This window comes from Pantherophis guttatus, chromosome 1, assembly GCF_059756535.1.
Source record: "Pantherophis guttatus breed Tessera chromosome 1, ASM5975653v1, whole genome shotgun sequence".
NCBI lineage: Eukaryota > Metazoa > Chordata > Lepidosauria > Squamata > Colubridae > Pantherophis > Pantherophis guttatus.
In genome coordinates this window covers 331,346,276-331,366,440 of record NC_142063.1, presented here as the reverse complement: position 1 = coordinate 331,366,440, position 20,165 = coordinate 331,346,276, and the positions used below count along the sequence as shown (strand labels likewise).

Sequence of the window (20,165 nt, the reverse complement as noted above, 5' to 3'; positions counted from 1 at the left end):
CTGAGCCATTTTTTGAAGCCATAGAGCTGCTCTGAAATCTGATAACTAAAAAAGCTAATTTTGCCAGCATTATTTTATACTTTCCCCCTCAAACCAACAGTAAAGAAGATTTTAATACCAGACAGAGCAGAGACACCCCAGCATTACTACTGTGCTTCTGTAGCCCTTGTAAGTTAAGGAAAAGCAGCTCCCCAAGGAAAAAGGTTTCCTATCTTTGCTAGGGTTTGATACAAGAAAGATGACCATGTAAGTTTGCATATTAAATAAATAGCAATAATAATACTGAATATAAACTTTGCTTTTAAGTATCAGTGAAAATCATGTACAGATCTTTTTTTTAGGTTCTCTTTGAATCCTGCCTTCTTTTTCTTGTCAAAATTTAGCCCTCCACTTGGCAGTCATGCATGGACGTCTGTCAAACATTCGTGTCCTTCTGACAGAGTGTAATATAGATGCAGAAGCCATTAATGCCAGGTAAGAAGAACAGCCTTTTTCATCTTTGTATTAGCTGGGGCTTTTTTTAGCACTGAAAACTATCCAAGAGTGGGTTGCTATTCTTCTTGCTTCAAAAGCAAGGCTAAACAAATATCTTTTAATGGGTGATACTTTTTCGTTATCCAGTAAGGTTGCTTCAGATTTAGGAAGGTTTCCAAACTCATGTTCTTAATAGGTCTGTGCGTATGTGTTTACACTCGCACATGATTGCCACATTTTCATACCTGTCAATTTATCTGACCTTGGATTTTCAGACTGTTTCAGAGTGTGGGGTTATGCAATTCCACTGGGAAAAGTAGCCATGTGTAACCAGGCTTTCTTAGTAAGGCTTCTCTGGAGGAAAGGTAGAAAGAATTGCTTCAGGGAGATGAAATAGACCTTCTTTTCCTGGTCTTTAGAATTTTTTGAGTATGAGCACTTAGTGTGCCATCATCATTGAAAAGTGATTTGTGTATAACATCTAACTAACTGCCTTTAAAAGATGTTTGTGTGTATATGTATGTGTGCAAAAAAGTGAACTCTGACTTGGAAAGGAGAAAGCTTCTTGTATTGCCATTGGAATTTGCTCTGGATGTAACACAATCAACATCTCATTACTAGAGGCCAGTCCCCAATGCACATCCTGGGGCAATATGGGAAAGAGAATGCAGCAACTATCTTTGATTTTTTCCGGGAATGTATGCCAGAATATCCGCTTGACAAGCCAGATACTGATGGAAACACGGGTAAGAACTTTTATTCCAGTGTTTTTGAAACTCAGCAACCTTGAAATGTGTGGACTTCAACTCCCAGAATTCCTCAGTGAGCATGCTGGCTAGGTAATTCAGGAAATTAAGTCCACACATTTTAAAAGGCCAAGTTTTAAAAACACTGTTTTATGCTGTTGCCCAACAGTGCAGAATGCCATCCTTTCCTTGATTCAGCCTCTTGTGTTTAATTGTTGCCGAAGGATCCCCATTCACAAAAGAGGGCAAGCTGTGCTTTAGGGTACAACAGTTTGGTCTGGCCCTTTCATAAGATTTGTTGAAAGCAAAATTTGCCCTTCCCTCCACATGTTGAGACTGTAGCTCCCACAGTTCTCTTCCAGAATAGAGAACATGTTTTAGCTTCTTCCCAGCCCAACAGAGTAACTGCCATCTTGGCAAAAGGGATGAGATTATGTCAATGAGATCTCACTCCATTAAAAATACTTCTGCTTCTTGCTTTCTTGTATGAGATCAGGGAGCTACCAGACGTTTCCCCCTTAAACATGTTATACATGTATAAAATGTATACGTCTGCAGTTTTTACCCCAATGCTGTGATTTGCTTCTGCTTCTACCCTATTTCCCCTAAAATAAGACATCCCCTGATAATAAGGCCAATTGGGCTTTTGAGTGCATGTGCTAAAATAATCACACACACACACACCGAAAATAAGCTCTCCCCGAAAATATTTAAATGCATGCACAGCTGGTCCCCGCCATTTCCTCTGGTTAGGGTTAGGGAGACAGAGCTGGAAATCAGTTAAGACGGCAAGAGGAACCCTGTCTTGCTCCACACGCCCCAAAATAATAAGACCTCCCCGAAAATAAGGCCAAGCACTTATTTTGGGGTTTCAAAAAATATAAGACAGGGTCTTATTTTTGGGGAAACTTGGTACCTTTTCTTGTAAAGGTTGAAGAGCCTTCATTAGCTTTAATTCAGATTCTTGAGGTTTAATTCAGATATACTTTAATTCTGATTCTTGACTAAACAGGTGTCAGACTTCATGTCCTCTTCCATCTCTCTAATTGTACATACTGTAGGCCACTATAAACATTCAAATTGAAGAATACTATGGAGATATCTTGATAAATAAAGCTTTATCAGTGTAGCCTAGCATCTCACAGGATTCCTGTGGCTACAGAAGATACATTCTTTAGACAGGGAGGACAAAAGACCGGCATGGCAGCTTATGGTATCTGTATTCTTCAGTTGGGGAAAAACAGTGGCCATCCTCTTTGCTAACATAACCAAAGGAATTTATTAGATTTCTTGGGGTGGAATGATGTCTCTGAACTTACCAGATTCCCTCTTGTGTTTAGTGTTTGTGGTAGCTTTATTTGGGGCAGAAGTATACATTAGCACAATAGTGTGCAACTTGCAGAGTTCTCCGGTGGCTCATGTCAAAGTTTTTTGGCAGAATAGAAAAAGTAGGCACTGATATAGTATCAACTACTGTAAGTGCCCCAATCACTTCCAGTAATACCTGCCAAAAGAGTTGGTTTGCATGTGGGGCTGGGTTCAGTGTTCTTTTTTCTTTCTTTCTTTCTCCAATTAAGAAAAATTGTTTAATGCCATATGAGTTGCTGGGGAAATCTTAACTTCCTAGAGTTAATGAAGTACTGATGATGGTGATGATAGTGATTTGGCTAGAATGGGATCTAAATACTTCCTTTTTCTTTTCTTTCCAAGTGCTCCTTTTGGCCTATACAAAGGGAAATGCCAACCTGTGTCGGGCTATAGTGAGAGCTGGTGCTCGCTTGGGCATCAACAACAATCAAGGGATCAATATCTTCAACTATCAAGTAGCAACTAAACAGCTTCTCTTCCGGCTTCTGGGTAAGGATCTTGGAAAGTTGCATGTCTAAAATCTGTCCTTAGTAAACAGTTATAAATGACCAACTTCGCATGATCAGGACTTTTTCACAGATTTCTCTGTCATGAAGAAAAGCAGGCTGTAGGCTGTTTTAATCCAAAATCTTCTCCCTGAAAAAGGTAGAAATAGCCATTGCTTGCCCATCAAATTTATCCCAAATGTTTTTTTTTTTAATTGATGTAATGAGGGGAAAAGTATAGATCTTTTCTTTCCTCCATATCATGTGGTTTGAATCTTATATTTCTTCAAAGAAAATACAGGTAAAGAAGATTGTCAAACAGATTGAAGCATAGCAGACTGACAGATGTTATAAAAAGGCACAGCTCACAAAAACGTGTCCCTTTCAATAAAACTTGTTACCTGGAAAAGTGCCACCAGCCTCCTCCTGATTTTAGTGTAGCCTAACATGACTCTCCCCCTACAGTGTCTTCTCAGAATCAGTATGTGATTTAATAGCTGAATAAAGTGGGCTGAGAACTGAGAGACTATATTTGGCTTCTATCATACATGTAGCCACTTTTCCCATAGTTCTCTTTATTGTTGGTCATCTGCTAAATGGGATGGCCCTGATGATAATCTCCTTTATGAGCAGACCTTTAAGAAAATAAAGCGAGAAAGATCTTTGGGTAGGTACTTCTACAACTTCTGCTCTGTGCGGTTTAACCCAGCTAAAGACTCTGAAGAAGTTAGTATGGATCCCATCAACTAAAACAGCCCTCAAGTGCTTCACTTAAGTCTTGCTTGCCCGCGCGCAGCTTACTTAAATAGGGTGGGTTAGAAGGCATGGACAGTGATTGCGGGTTCCCATTGTTGCCCTTTCTTTTGCAGACATGTTGTCCAAGGAACCTCCCTGGTGTGACGGCTCCAACTGTTACGAATGCAGTGCCAAGTTTGGTGTCACTTTGAGAAAGCATCACTGGTAATTTGTCTTGAGTGTTGATATTTTAAGAATGCCAAATGATGGATTGTTGCAGAAATGAAAGTGGTTTTTAAATTTCTTTTAAAATTTAAGGAATATAGTGAAGGACTTGTAACCTGCCGTTCTGAATCTTTCTGTCCCGCCTTGCTTTTTTGAGATGGACAGTGCAACTGCCAATAGAGTTCATTGTGCTATTTATTAAAATCTGGCCCTTTCACTGTCCAGAAAGCAGCTTGTGCTGTTTCGTTCATTTAGTCCAAATCCTGTGATTAGGAATGAGGTCTTTCCTCTTGCCCATCTTTCAAAGATTCTAACTCTTAAGGAAGAAAGGGGGTCTTTTCTCCAGAAGCCTCACACTGATGGTTTACAAATCTGAGTTTGGGAATTCAGGTTAAAAATGTACAATAAATACAAAACAAAAATAACAATGTCATCCACACAAAATAGAGATCAGCATAAAATATGTTATCCCAGAAAAGACAGCTGCAAGTAATGATTCCAGTTTCTTTTCAAATTCACCTTTTTGGCTTCTGGAAGCAATGGAAGACAAATACAAAGACCCAGATGAAATTCCCTCTGTGTGATGAGCACTATAGGAATTCGGTAGGAAGGCAAACAGGCAGGTAGGTAGACAGACAGGCAGGCCATGTGCCATGAAATTAGTGTTGACTCTCAATAGCTACATAGGTTTTTTTCAATTTGACCCACACTTTGTTGTTTTTTTTAATCCTTCATTTTCTTCCAGCCTCTGCTTTTACAGAGTCAACCATCCTGATTCGAAAAGAGACCATATTAGTTATTATTTATTAAACGTATATGGACACCTAGCTCCAGGGGTGAAATCCAGCAGGTTCTGAAGAACCGGTAGCGGAAATTTTGAGTAGTTCGGAGAACCTGCAAATACCATCTCTGGTTGGCCCCAGAGTGGGGTGGGAATGGAGATTTTGCAATATCCTTCCCCCAGGAGTGTGGAGGGAATGGGGATTTTGTAGTATCCTTCCCCTGGAGTGGGGTGGGAATGGAGATTTTGCAGTATCCTTCCCCTGCCACGCCCACCAAGCCACACCACACCCACAGAACTGGTAGTAAAAAAATTTGGATTTCACACTGCCTAGCTCTAACGATTGACCATAAAAATCCCAACAACTTTTAGTGTTGTGGAAACCTCTAAACCTTCTCTTCCTAAATAGATCCCTTGATTTTTTTTTTTTTTTATAGTAAACAGGTCACGGGGATGAAGTAAATACATCTTTTTCCTTCCTTGTTCCTTGCAGCCGGCATTGTGGGCGTCTACTCTGCCATAAGTGTTCAACCAAGGAGATTCCTATCATCAAATTTGAATTGAACAAGCCCGTCCGCGTTTGCAACACCTGCTTTGACGTCTTGACTGTTGGGGGTGTTTCCTAGTTGGCTGTGAGGAGGGAAATGACTCCCAGGGAATGGCTCCCCTTCCACCTCGTAACAGGCCTATCCCAAGACACGTCTCATGGAGAAGGGGAAGCTCATAGTTTGTCTTCCTGTTACAGTGGACTCTGACCAACTTAAGGGACCATGCAAATGCTATTATTCCAGTATATATGAATTTTTTTTGTGGGGGGGATATTAATGTTAACAATGAATAATGATAGAAACTGCATTGGGAACAAACTGGGAATGCTACAGAGATTCTGTGGGAAAACCAACATGATTTGGTTGAGCTGCTCTGTTTCCAGTTTCAGAGCATTGCAAACCAAGATTTTTGTACTTGCTGATCATGCAACAAAAAAGGCCTTCCTTGGTGATAAAACTGTGACTTGGCTGTTCTAAGGTCTTATCACACTTTTTTAAAGAAAAGAAATAATATTGTTAGCACTTACATTTCTGGGTAAGTATGAGCTGATCTGCCCCTTTTGTTACCTTCCTGGAGAGAACATTCTGGTGTTCTCTAATTTTTTTTTTTTTAATTTTTACAAAGGGCAGCTGTGCCAGGCATAGTAACTGCTTTTACCCAAAAACAAGTTGACCGCAAGTTAAGTTTTTGTTTAATGCATTGCTGAAAATTTTGTGTGGCCTTATAATGAAAGCTTTACCACTTCTCCTGTTGAAAAGGAGGCTGACTAAAGCTCCTGGATTTTCAGAACCCTTGTTTGCTCTCCTGTGTCAAAATCAGGGAGCGATGAGGCCAACTTTGCTATCAAATTCAATCAGGTTTTCTTAAGAAATGATTAATAACCCAAGCTGTCTTTCAGTAATGTATCAAAAACTTTGCAAATAGTCCTATGTTTACAGTGATGTTGAAGGAAGGTCTAATGCTGTGGGACTAACTCCCGATGCAATGATGATGCTACTATGGGGCAAGATGACTAGAGGCCGAGATGATGAGACAGGGATAACCAGGAGAGGTAGAATAGTGCCAGTAAAGCAGCCAATAGCAAGACAGGGACCCTTGGAGCTGGTCATCTCTGTCCATAAATCTTGAGATAGTCCAAGGTGATTTCTTACAAAACCCCTTATGCATTAAGATGATTGTTGCAGCTCACATCAAGTCCATGTGTAAGGAGAAGCCTATCTTGAGCCAGATAAAGTAGAATTGGCTTGCGGTTTTGTCTCCTGTGGGCCTCTTTCCTTGGACAAAGACATTTTATTGTTGTCAGGCGCCACAGCAGGTCTCTCTTCTAAAATCTTGAAATATATACAAGGGATTTTTTATTTTTTATTTTTTTTGGTCATATGTTTAACACAGCAAAAAAAAGGGGGGGGCGGAGGTTCTTGTGTTCAAACCACCATGTACTTAAAAGTAGAGGATTAGGGTGGGTTGGTGCAATTTTATAAACAGAACCAAACCCTGGAAGATAAGCAAGCCCTTCCATGGCTTCGTGAATGGGTTAATTGAAACACGTGTCACTCTTCCCTTTAGTAACCACTACTTTTCAGTGTCTATATGTATGTAAGGGAAGAGAAAAAATATTAACTAACTAAAAATTGCATTCTCTCTCCTTTCTAGAATACTAATGCGTCCTGTAATGTTATCACATGGGTGAGTGTATACACAATACACCAAACAGAGTGTTACTTTTTAAAATATATTTCTGTGATTTGAGGGACATAACAGCTTTACACGTTAAGCAAAACCTCGGGGGGAACGGAGTAGAAAGAGACTTAAGGAGAAGAAGTCAATGCTACATTGCAGATTGGATCCCAGTTTGCTGCTTGGCCCTTCTGATCTGTTGGGTGAAAAACTGGAATTCTGCCTTCAGGGATGATCAGGGGATCCTTAGTAATTATTTGCCCTTTTCTAAAGTTCCTGCTTGTATCTATTTGCTTCAAAAGGATGAACCTCTTTCATTTAACCTGTAATCAGTGCAATCTCTACCCGCTCAAAGAAATAAGCTACTTTGTGAGGCTGTAGGCAGGCAGCTTGTTTTGGATAACTAGATGGGAAATGCAATAGTTCACCCGATAACTCGTCACACTTCATCTGGGCAAATGTAGGTGAAAGGTGAACAAATTGCTAGTTTTTCAGTTTACTTTGGTGATTCCGGTATTTTTTAAGAGTTATTTTCTCATAGACACATGACTATATTTCTGCACTGGCATTACGGACATTATGTAACCACTTCTGGGAGGTTGTAAATTGTATATATGATAGATCATTAACATGCCAAAATTAAGCAGGCCTCTTTCAGTATCAATTGAGCTATGGAATTTCCCAGTTAAAGAGATTCTGCTGGGGCAGTGTGCTTGAATTTGAAATGGACTCGGTGGATTGCACAAAAGAAATAATTGTAAAGCACTTTTAATAAAAACACTTGTATCTGAGCCTATTCTACTGACTGGCCCAAAATTAGTGTTTTGTTTTATTTTAAAGAAAAATGTTCTTGCTAGTCTTGAGGACCTGACAGCTTCACATGTGCAATACTGTACCATGGTAGATTATAAATTGGCTGAGATGTTGATTTGTTCTAATGATCTGAACTTGTCCTCTCAAACTCATTTTCTTTGAGAAAAAAAATGATACTTCGGTTGATTGTCTTGAGATCCAGCAAGTTTCATCCGTTTCTGGCTTGTCCTTCGACCTAAACAATGGCAATTGCTGTTGAATGAAACACAAGGGGAGATGGGGAGAACACTGCCTGCATTTTCTTGATTTATTAAGTGACATCTTCAATGTGGTCTTGTGAGTGGTGGCTTCACCACTCGTTACCAATGCTGAAGTATTTCCTCCTTGGTATATTTTGATCTGCAAATTACATGATGAAAATTGGCTAAATGTTGTGAAAGAATGTGAGAATTTGAACCACTGTTAATGCTAGTTATAAAGATACTGTAAATCAACTGACAGAGATACTTTTATCTATGTTGGCTTTGGCCATGGCATCAAACTCTGCAGGGATCTTGCTTTCTTTGTTTCACGTGAGGGAGATGTGCTTTATTTGTTTTCAAGGAACAGTACAAAAGTACAATTTTTTAGAAGTTTGGAAGCAACTATGACTCTTGCTAATTTTTATGCTGTCATATGTCCTTGGTTTCTCATCTTCAAAGGTGATCTGCTTCTTCATGGTCTTAGGTTTAAGATTCTTAAACCTCAGTGACCATATTTAGATCCTCTTCTCCCATCCCTCCCTTCTGCACAACTTCAGTCATTGGTCAGTTTCCCCATACTGCTTATTCTGTACTTCAAGCATAGGCATGGAATATGATTTCAGCTTCTGAATCCAGTTAACATAAGCCCTTCCCCTTTTCATCATTAAATTGTGAAACTGATGGTAGCAAAAGTCTTGTGCTCCAGTCTTATAATTTGTGACAGTACTTATTGTATAATCCAGCATGTGAGCATGGAAAGAACTTATACATTTCATCTGTGAATAGTTTTGGACACCAAATCTACTGTTGGTTTTGTAGACATTGTTCAGCATTACTCTGAAGCCAGTTCATCCTATCTCAGACCTCTGTAAACTACAACCTGCTCTCCATCCCTTCCCCTCCCCTTATCTGAATGGTCACCATGTGCCATAAAAAGATAGTTCTAGCTAGAAAACATGTAAACCCAACTTGATGTAATTTAAATCTGTGGAATGCAGGCAGTCTGGAAATTATATTTTTGTCAAATGAGCTTGCTTTTTCAGAGTTCTGAGAGCACTGACCTGTTTCTTGATTAGCTCTGAGCCTAAGATCCTGAAAATTGATTTTTCTTTGTTCATTTCCTAGCACGTTAAAAAAAAAGTTGTATGAACCAATCTATAGAGGTAACTCATGATCACTCTAGGAGTTTGTGCTTGCTTGTAATTTAAAACCCTGCCTAGCTATGAGTTGTATAGTAGCATTAAGCTGCTCGCAGTGGACATTACTAAAAGGACTAATCTGTGTTTGGGAAAGGATAACTGCTTGGCTTATGAAAGAGTGGTTGTGAAGTCTTGTATTCAAGTCAGAGGGACATTAGTGGAAGAGGAAGCTTTTCTACCCTTGGTTCTCCCACACAGCAACTCAGGTACTAAACCTAGGTATCACAACATCAGGTAACAGAATTAAGCTTATGATGTCCAACATACAGTAGCTATTTGCAAACATGCTACTTTGTTTTAAAGTTGGAGGGTCTGTATTGCATTAAATAAATTTTGCCTATACTTTTTTTTTTTTTAAAAAGGCATAGCTCTCCTTATGGATTGACTGTACAAAACTGTAGTCTTGTCCCTACCAGACTGGGGTTACTTCAGTCAACACACAATAATACCATTTTCATAGCAGGAAACTAAACATCTGCAAGTAATATGGCCTGTTTTTCAGCTGTTCTTAGTTTGAGAAACAAAGTCTTAATCGTTTTTTAAACTATTACTCTATAATCTTTCCTTCAAAAGCCCTGTAAAGCAATGTATTTTTCTAATATTTATATGCCAACTTGTAATTTCTTCTAATAAAGCAATTTAATTGAATTGGACACCAGTAAGTTCATGGTTACAGAAGTCAAGCAGAAGAACTGTACATTGCTGCAAACTGAATACTGACACTAGTAATGCCCAATTTTATCCAGAAAAAAATATTTTTAAATTTTCACTTCTCCAAGCTGGTATCTTCCAGATGTGTTGATATTACAATTTGCTCAAGATCATAAGAGGTTTGTTTGATGGTTAATACAAACCATAACCTGAAGTAGTAAATTAAGTCAGATGGGAAACAATACAACATATCAAGTGGGAGTTCAATAGGCATGTTTTACTGAAGAGCAGCAAGAACATTAAACTCTTTTAAGTTATCTAACAAACCATAATTTAGCAGGGTTAATCTAAAGATAAAGGTAAACGTTTCCCCTGTCCAGTTGTATCCAACTGTAGTGTGCTCATGTCCGTTTCTTAGCCGAGGGAGCCAGGGTTGTACGAAGACATTTCTGTGGTCATGTGGCCAGCATGACTATACTGTATGCTGAGGGACATGGGATGCTGTTTTTCTACTCACATTTGCATGCTTTCAAACTGTTAGGTGGACAGGAGCCGGGACAAGTAACAGGAGCTCACCCTGTTATGCAGTGCACAGTTCTTGAACTTGGACTGTCAGCTTTCCGGCTAACAAGCTCAGCGCCTTTAACCGCTAAGCCATCATGGCCCCCTTACAAGTGAATCAAGTTATTACTTAAATATGGTTTATAAAAGGATCAGTTTAGAACTCATGCGTTGTGCAGATCCAATATTTTAGCCTTGCATGTTATATCAAAATAAGAGGCAGGGTGACTCAGCGGTTAAAGGCTGTGAGCTTGTCAGCTGGAAAGCTGAAAGCCCATTCAAGAATGAGCGCCATGCAGTGGGATGAGCTTACTTGCCTCAGCTCCTGTCAATCTAGCAGTTTGAAAGCATGCAAACGGAAGTAGATAAATAGGTACCATTTTGATGGGAACAGAACGGAGTTCCATGCGCCTCAGCATATAGTCATGCTGGCCACGTGACCACAGAAGCATCTTCAGACAAAGCTGGTTCCCTTGGCTAAGAAACGAAGATAAGCATCACCCCTAAAATTGGACACAACTGGATGGGAAAACCTGTCTTTTTGTCTTTTTGTTATATCAATACAGCCATTTTATACGAGTTAGAAAATCAATTACAGGTGGTCCTCAACTTACAACCATAATAGAGCTTGCCCATCAAAGTGATAAGTCGTGACAGTCATAAAACGGGTTGGTGTCATGACTAACCTGATTATATCCTTTTTTGTTGCAGTCATCAAGTAAACCCATGGTTCACTATGGGTGCATTTTGCTGAAAACCAGAAGTAAATGCCAGTTTTTGGCAAAACAGCTGTAAAATGTGTGAACTTTACCTTTACCATAAAAAGGTAAAGGTAAAGGTTCCCCTCGCACATATATGCTAGTCATTCCCAACTCTACGGGACGCGGCGTTTCAAAGCCAAAGAACCAGTGCTGTCCAAAGACATCTCCGTGATCATGTGGCCGGCATGAATAAACACCAAAGGCGCATGGAACACTGTTACCTTCCCACCAAAGGTGGTCCCTATTTTTCTACTTGCATTTTTTATGTGCTTTCAAACTGCTAGGTTAGCAGAATCTGGGACAAGTAACAGGAGCTCACCCCATTACACGGCACTAGGGATTCGAACCGCTGAACTGCCGACCTTTTGATCAACAAGCTCAGCATCTTAGCCACTGAGCCACCGCATCCCCTCTCAGATGACCATAGGACACTGCAAATGGCCATAAATATTGCCCAACTGCTGAGTGCCCAAATTCCAGTTGCCATAGCCCCAGGGTAGGTCCATTGTAACTCTAAGCGACCAGTCACAAATTGTGATCTACCCGTATACTTCTGGTTCAAATGCTGGAATCAATGACCTACGAAGCAGGTGCTGGGAGCCCCTTCTACACCTCCATTCTTCAGGGCCAATGAAAATCTCTCTTCCTCCAGTGCTAGAATCCTCTGCTTAGAGAAGCATCATCAACTGCCATGATTTTAAACACACATTGTTTAAAGCACTCTCTCCATGCCTATTTTTTACCTTATGTTTTACAAACCCATATTTTTAAAGAGTGGTTTTTAATTGCAAATTCAAATTTTGCAAGCTATACTTTTAGGTTAGGACAGTGTGTCAAAATACATAGTTACATTTCCTTAAAAGTGGCTTCCTTTAATGCCTGGATTGTGTAGAAGTCTTTAATCTTCAGTGAGGTACAGCTGACTCATTCTTTCAAAGCACACCATTCAGAAAGTGGGTGACACCCTTCGTATTCCTGAAGGTTAGGATTGTTCAACTTTCCTTGGTTGCTTAGCCGGGTGGATTTCTCTTGCCCAGGAAGCAGCTCTTCTGTCTTTATGCAAACGCAATGGCTACGACTGGACCCAGGTTCATAGAGCTTCCTAGGTACACCAGACCATTCTCGGCTGATGCCGCCACTGAAAAGCACAAGAAGAAGAAATGAATGAAACGGGAAGAATGGACATGTTTAACAGTGGTGTTGTAGAGTGTGTGAACACAGCAGCTTCTGCAATTTTTAAAAGCTATGTCTTACCCCAAGATCACATGCTAATTGAAGACAGCTATGCAACCATGGAAAAAATGTAGCTGCTTTAAAAAAGCTACTGATAGTGCTTCTGCATCCTCCACCATTTCTGCACTGCAATGCAATCATGTTTTAACTCAGCCTAACATTAGCGGTGTGTTAATATAGCCTGTGGCCAGAACTCAGACTATCAATTCATAGATGATATTGTGCTATAGATACTGAGCCAAATGAAAAAAAAAACCATTTCATCTTCCCCATTCTGATTACAAACTGAGCCACTTAACTCTCTAAACCAGTGTTTCTCAACCTTGGAAGCTTGAAGATGGGTGGACTTCAACTCCCAGAATCCCCCAGCCAGCAGCGCTGGCTGGGGGATTCTGGGAGTTGAAGTCCACCCATCTTCAAACTTCCAAGGTTGAGAAACACTGCTCTAAACCATTGTTTCTCATCCGTGGCAGCTTTAAGACCTGTGGACTTCAATTCCCAGAATTCTGGGAGTTGAAATCCACAGGTGTTAAAGTGGCCAAGGTTGAGAAACACAGCTCTAAACCGCAGTGTATAGCAAGTATGGATAATCTATTGCCACAGGCCCTCTCAAGCTGTATTTTCCAGCTCTTGATGCTGCAAATGATTTCCTGCTATTTTTAAAAAAGGTAAGAACTGTACAGATGGTCCTTGGTTAATGACCACTTGTTCAGTGACTGCTCGAACTTTTAAGGGCACTGAAGGAATGATGCTTACGGCTGGTCTTCAAAGTTTCAGCCATCACAGCATCCCCTCAATCTTGTCATTGTAACATAGCCCAGATTTATGACCACTGTTGCATCCTGCAATCACGTAATTGCAATTTGCAATCTTCCCTGCTTGCCTCCCACAAGCAAAGCTAATGGGAAAACTGGCAGTTGTGATCACACGAGGTCCTTGCTTAACACTAACTGGGGACTGCCAGAACTGCTGTTGCTAATCAAGCAGTCACATGATGTTGCACTTTACAACCACACTGTTTAGAGCTCCAATCCCTATTACTACTGTTAAACAAAGACTACATGTAATAAAATGATAAAGGTTTCTCTGTCTAGTTGTGTCTGATTCTAGGGCACAGTACTCATCTCTGTTTCTTGGCCAAGGGTTGTCCTAAGACATTTTCTGTGGTCGTGTGGCCAGCATGGCTATATGCCAAAGGCATGGAACGCTGTTGCCTCCCACCAAAATGATACCTATTAATTTACTTGCAATTGCATATTTTTGAGCTTCTAGATCGGCAGGAGCTGGGGCAAGAATGGGAGCTCACCCTGTTGTGCAGTGCTTGGGTTTCGAACCTGAGCTGTCAGCTTTCCAGCCGACAAGCTCAGCATCTTTAACTGCTGAGCCATCACACTCCTACTGCAGCATTAAAACAGCACTGCCAGTTTATTTATTTTTAAAAAATAACTTTACTACCACAAGCAGTAAGACAAATAGGAAAACCTTTCTCCCTGCCACCAACAGACTACCCACCTTCACAATGACACAACAAAAGTTACTAATGAATCTCAAGCTTATGACGATGATGCATAGATCCAATATCTGCATCATACAATTATAGTTGGTGGGTTCATTATCATCCTGTCCTTCTGCAACGTTGTAACTGCAAATCCTACCTCTGCTTGGAACACCAGACCCTGCTTCCTCCAGCTGAGCTCCATTCAGAGTTACAAGGTGGAAACTGGTTTTTTCGCTCAGCCTCCTCGGCCTGCAGCTTCTCCCCTTCTTCAATGAGAGCTCGGGCCTCCTCCAAAACCTTAGTAGGTTCCCCATTTTCTTGGTAAAATCGTCCAGCTACTTTGCCTTTTGAAAAATGAGGTAATAAATAATATATGTGTCAATATATGACACTTATCCCTGAGACATCACCACATGAACTTACATTTCCATGTTTGGCTTAATCATGTTTTGTTCACTCTAATTTTTTGTTATTCACTGAGCAATAAACTGGGTTTTAATGGGAAAATGGTTAGGCTAATAGTTTTTTGCTCTCCACTGTTTGATTTCTTTTCCTTTTAAAAGTATGTAGCTTGGGTGCATTTGGCAAGTTCTTACTGTTATTTTACATCAAATCCTGTTTCTTTGCTGAATTGTGAAAACAACTTGAAATGGGAGCAATAATAAAAGCTTCCAGACTACAAGTTTCTTCCAGATTGATAAAATAATAATTGATAGGTTAAGGCAAATTCCATTAAGTGTCCTAAATTATTTAAACTCTCTACATTCTCTTAATAAACCTGATATTCTTACATACCCCAATAGGAATTCCACATTTTGACTGTTCATAGCAAGATGGGCTGGTAAGAGATAATTATTTATAAAATTTATAGGCCGTCCATCTTACCTCAAGGTAACTCTTAGCAGCTATCTATATCAGCTGAGTTAAGAACACACTACACTAAGATGTGGCTGAAAAGTTGGTGCAAGCAAAACTGATTGGTGTCAGCCGTTTCAAGGCATCTTTACATACCGATATGCACATAATTCTTACAGTAGAAGGAAAGCCAGTTCTGGATGGCCAGCATTTGTGGTGGTGACAATCCTGAAACATCATCCACCAGGCCAGCTGGGGTGAAGTCACCTGTGGCAAAAGCTCTGGAGGCATCTTTCCCTGGACAAATAAACAGAAAACACCTGCTTTGTCACTCAATTAACCCAATTTCTGGCCTTGTATAATACTTGTACATCAGCTAATAAAATAGACTAGCTCTGCATACATCTAAGCCAGGGGTGAAATGTAAAATCTGTTACTACCCGTTCTGTGGGTGTGGCTTGGTGGTGGTGGGGTAATGTGATTGCGTGGGTGTGGCCAACTTTTTTTTTAAAAAAAATTTCAAAGCATTTTTTCTAATTAGGAACTCAGCTGGGATCGTCAGAGAGGCTCTTTAAAAAATGCCTCTCTGCCTATCAGGGAACTCAGCTGGGATCGTCAGAGACTTTTCAAAGCATTTTTTTACCACCTCTTCAGCCAAGAGGTTGCAGAAAAAAATGCTTTGAAAAGCCTCTGATGATCCCAGCTGAGCCACACGATCATCAGAGGCTTTTTTTTTTTTTTACTTTTAAAAGCATTTTTTCATCGGAAGAGGTTGTAGAAAAAATGCTTTTAAAAGTAAAAAAAAAAAAAGCCTCTGATGAACGTGCGGCTCAGCTGGGCATGGGGGGGGGCAGGGATTTTTGCTACCGGTTCTCCGAACCACCCGCCGCCATCGCTACCGGATCGGGTGATCCGGTCCGAACCGGGAGCATTTCACCCCTGATCTAAGCCATAAAACCTAACCAAAATTAAAATTTGACTCTCTAGGCCAGGGGTGTCAAACTTGGTTTCGTTGAGGGTAGCATCAGGGTTTTGTTCGACCTTGGAGAGCCGGAGTGGGAATGACCAGGGTGGGCAAGGCCAGCTTGATGTCACTCGTGTCAGGGGTGCCTGTGGCCTGAGCGCTCTGCCAGCGAAAACGGGCTCCTAAGCTCAGTTTTCGGCTGGGATGGCTTCCTGCAACCGTCTGCCAGGGAAAATGGAGCTCAGGAGGGCCACTGTTTCCAGGGCAGTACCGGGGGCCAGATCTAAGCACCCCCCGGGTCAGACTTGGCCCGCAGGCCTTGAGTTTGACACGCCTGCACTAGGCAAATGAAACTCTTTCAATTTTTTTTTAGGCAATCAGATGAACCATTTTGTGTGAATCCAGCTACTTAGCAATCACAGGATCAAAAAGACAAGGGTTGATCCCACCTGCTCAGATCTAATGGGAGGGGCAGATGTAATCAACACAGTCCCTCAAATAACCATTTGCCTGGTGGTTCTCTCAGGGTTTAGGCACCGGACATTTTTGTTTTGTTTTTGTACTTTGCTCTTCTAGTGTATTGTATTTTTCTTTTAAATTAGTTAGTTTTTAATTGTAAGCTATCCAGAGTAATCTGGGAGTTGGGCAGCCCATATATTAAATACACACATTTGCAAAATCTCTACAGGCTCTTGACACCAATGTTACCTATTTATATAATTGCCCAACTCACACTTGTGACTCTTGTTATTGTAGTGCTCACAATAACAAAACAAGACAATTAAAAATACAAAATGTTTAAAAACAATCGTAAAGTAAATTTAAGTTACTGTAAATGAATTCTCTTCACACAGCAACCACGAAGGCCTTGGAAAAGATATTCAAATGCCATGATGTGTGTATCCCTACAAAGATCAGAATCATGCAAACCATGATATGGAAGCAAAAGTTTGACTGAAGAGGTAGACTAGAAACAGTATTGACACCTCTGAACTTTGTTGTTAAAGAAGACTCCTGAGAATCCCGTGAATGGCAAGAAAACAATCCTTTGGATCATCGACCAAATCAATCCAGAGAATTCACGCTAGGGACAAATGGAGCATGCTGAAATTATCCTACTTCAGACAAATTATGCATTTGCCGCATAATTAACCACACTGTATATACCCAGCTCTCTGGAAAAGGCTCTAAAGGTGGGAAAGATGGAAGAAAAGAGGATAACAAGTAGCAACGTGGGCGGGGCTCAGTTGCAATGGTGGGGAGTCCACCCTTGGAAAGACTTGAAGAAATAGGTTAGGGACAGATAATGATGGAAGGTGTGGGGCAGGGAGCAAATCTATTTGGTGCCACTGATGGCACGTAATCCATCAGTGGTCGTGCTTTATATTATGAAACAAAATTAGGGCACAGTGGTCCTTTGGAAGGATATAAAAGGGGTCCCCTCATAGAGAATACCTAGAGTCAGAAGGTGTCAAGGTGTATGTTGGAGCTTGGAATCTCAATCCAGACATTTCAGTTTTCAATCAGCCCCCTTGGAAAGAGGAAAATAGGAGAATCTCTCTTCCCAAAGAAGAGGGAGTCAAGCTAATCTCCAAAGCACTTGAAGGCAGGACAAGAAGCAATGGATGGAAACTAATCAAGGAAAGAAGCAACCTAGAACTAAGGAGAAATTTCCTGAGTTAGAACAATTAATCAGTGGAACAACTTGCCTCCAGAAGTTGTAAATGCTCCAGCACTGGAAGTTTTTAAGAAGAGATTGGATAACCATTTGTCTGAAGTGATATAGTTTTCCTGCCTGAGCAGAAGGTTGGACTAGAAGACCTTCAAGGTCCCTTCCAACTCTTATTCTGTATAATTTAAAAAATAATTCTTACAATTAGTTCTCATTTAACAACCAGTCATTCAGTGACCATTCGAACTTACAACTCCACTGTATGAGTGGTCATTAGACCAGACCTCATACTTATAGCTATTGTTGCATCATCCACAATCACATAATAGCAATTTGTGATTTTCTCTGCTGATTTCCCAGAAGCAAAGTCAGTGGGGATGCCAGCAGGAAGTCAGATGTGAGAGTCACATGTGTTCCAACTCTGTATTCTAGTCTTATTTTTATTGGTTTATTTATTTTTATTTTAGTCATGTGTATGTAATGTATATTGGAGGTGGAGACCCTTTGAAGAGCTGCATGCAACGAAATTTCATTTTAATGTATGCCGATTAGTGTACATTCAAAGTGACAATAAAGTTAACAGAATTGAATAGAATAGAATTTTTTATTGGCCAAGTGTGATTGGACACACAAGGGATGTGTCTTGGTGCATACGCTCTCAATGTACATAAAAGATACGTTCATCAAGAATCATAAGGTACAACCTTTAATGATAGTCATAGGGTACAAATAAGCAATCAGGAAACAATATCAATATAAATCGTTAGGATCCAAGCAACAAGGTTACAGTCATACAGTCATAAGTGGGAGGAGATGGGTGGGGGGAACGATGAAAAGATTAATAGTAGTGCAGACTTAGTAAATAGTTTGACAGTGTTGAGAGAATTATTTGTTTAGCAGAGTGATGGCATTTGGGAAAAAACTGTCCTTGTGTCTAGTTGTGTCGAGGGTCGGGGCTCCTTGTGGGAGCCCCAACCCTCTGGAATGGATTGCCCACTGAGCTCAGGACAGCCCCCGATCTTCTTTCCTTCCGTCGCGAGCTGAAGACGTGGCTCTTCCGCCAATTAAACTGATCCGTTTGGGGGTACACTGGTATAATTTTAAATCGTTTTTTAATTGGGTTACTGATTTTAATTTGGCATTGTATTGTGATTTGTATTGATGTTGTCATTTTGTAAGCCGCCTTGAGTCCCTAGGGAGAAAGGCGGCATATAAATCTCAATCAATCAATCAATCAATCAATCAATCAATAAATAAATAGTTAGTTGTTCTGATGTGCAGTGCTCTATAGCATCATTTTGAGGTTAGGAGTTGAAACAGTTTATGTCCAGGATGCGAGCGGTCTGAAAATATTTTCACAGCCCTTATTTTGACTCGTGCAGTACACAGGTCCTCAATGGAAGGCAGGTTGGTAGCCATTGTTTTTTTCTGCAGTTCTAATTACCCTCTGAAGTCTGTGTCTGTCTTGTTGGGTTGCAGAGCCAAACCAGACAGTTCATTCTAATGTATATGTGTAGGTCAGAGGCCTTCAAACTTGGCAGCTTTAAGACTTGTGGACTTCAACTCCCAGAATTCTCCAGCCAGCTAAGCTGGCTGGAGAATTCTGGGAGTTGAAGTCCACAAGTCTTAAAGCTGCCAAGTTTGGGGACCCCTGGTGTAGATCATGTCCATTTGCACCCCCTGCACCGCACACGCGAGCGGGGGAGAAAGGACTCACCCCTTTACCCGGACCTGGGTGGGAAAGAGGGACTGGGAGGCGGGGGGGGGTACCTGAGAAGAAGCCGTAAGCGCCTCCGGGGCCGTAATGCCTGCGCCCCTGCTGCACGTCGAACACCTGTCCCAACACGGCCAGGTAAAGTCCCGGGCTTCCCTCGGTGCCCGTGTAACGGCTTAACTCGGCGGCAGTTAGGACCGCCTCCCCGCTGCAATTCTGCCCCAGCCGCCACCACCACCAGGGAGCGAAGCCGCGAGCCGCCAGCCAGGCGACCGCCCAGCCCAGAGCCAGAGCAGCCAGCGCCGGCCGCAGCATGAGAAGGGCAGGGGCCAGCACTCAAAATGGCCCCTGGGGAGTAAGGGAACGGGGCACGCGTCACGATTTCCTGTAAGGTCATTGGTCGCCGGTTTTAGAGGACTCTGATTGGCTTTTCTGCGCAGCTATGTTAAAGGCTCCTGTGTCACTCTAGACAGAAAAAAAGTTTAGAGAAGCACGAATTCCGAGCTTCAGGGTTTTTCATGGTTTTCCCATTGGGTCAGAAAATATAAGCCTTGGAAAGCAAAGCAAAGAGGCTACGACGCCAGTAAGGATTTAGCCCTTGCATATTTACATATTCGCGTGGTGTGTATCGGCAGCTGAAAGTGCCAGTTCGGAAACTATGCAGGAGCAGAATATCCGGTTAGTATTTGGATAGGAGACCAACAGGAAATCACAGAACTACTGTATTGGATAAACTGGAAAGTTGTTAAAGAAAATCCCGGAGCTTGGGAATGCTGTTCTCTTTTTGGTCCTAGAGGGAAATGGTTTCTGTGGCATAAAACACTTTCCTCCAGCTCCATTGCTTGCCAGCATCAACCTCCTCCCCGTCCTTCATCCTCCCTCTCCCTCATCTCTGATAATAACCTGCCTGAATGAAGTCATAAAGGCATTAGAACCCCCCCATCTCGTTTCTGCATGCCCTC

At 41.3% G+C, this 20,165-nt stretch overlaps 2 protein-coding genes across 3 annotated transcripts in view; one reads left to right on the top strand and one right to left on the bottom strand.

The window, feature by feature from the left end:
• The window catches only part of ANKFY1 (ankyrin repeat and FYVE domain containing 1), a 60,934-nt gene extending 53,098 nt beyond the window's left edge, over positions 1–7,836 (top strand). For both annotated transcript variants that reach the window (XM_034420848.2, XM_034420849.3), the window contains exons 21-25: positions 384–474; positions 1,096–1,220; positions 2,931–3,077; positions 3,943–4,033; positions 5,308–7,836. In XM_034420848.2, coding sequence (XP_034276739.1) covers positions 384–474; positions 1,096–1,220; positions 2,931–3,077; positions 3,943–4,033; positions 5,308–5,440 — 587 coding nt within the window. In that variant the 3' untranslated portion in view covers positions 5,441–7,836. The remainder of the gene's footprint in view (positions 1–383; positions 475–1,095; positions 1,221–2,930; positions 3,078–3,942; positions 4,034–5,307) is intronic.
• Positions 7,837–12,029: 4,193 nt separating this feature from the next.
• On the bottom strand, positions 12,030–19,563 carry CYB5D2 (cytochrome b5 domain containing 2). Its single transcript, XM_034420850.2, has 4 exons — positions 19,260–19,563; positions 15,010–15,150; positions 14,156–14,342; positions 12,030–12,405 (listed from the first exon to the last, which is right to left on the bottom strand). The coding sequence occupies exons 1-4, from the start codon at positions 19,516–19,518 to the stop codon at positions 12,192–12,194; spliced, it is 801 nt and encodes a 266-aa protein (XP_034276741.1). The 5' UTR covers positions 19,519–19,563; the 3' UTR covers positions 12,030–12,191.
• Positions 19,564–20,165: the final 602 nt, after the last annotated feature.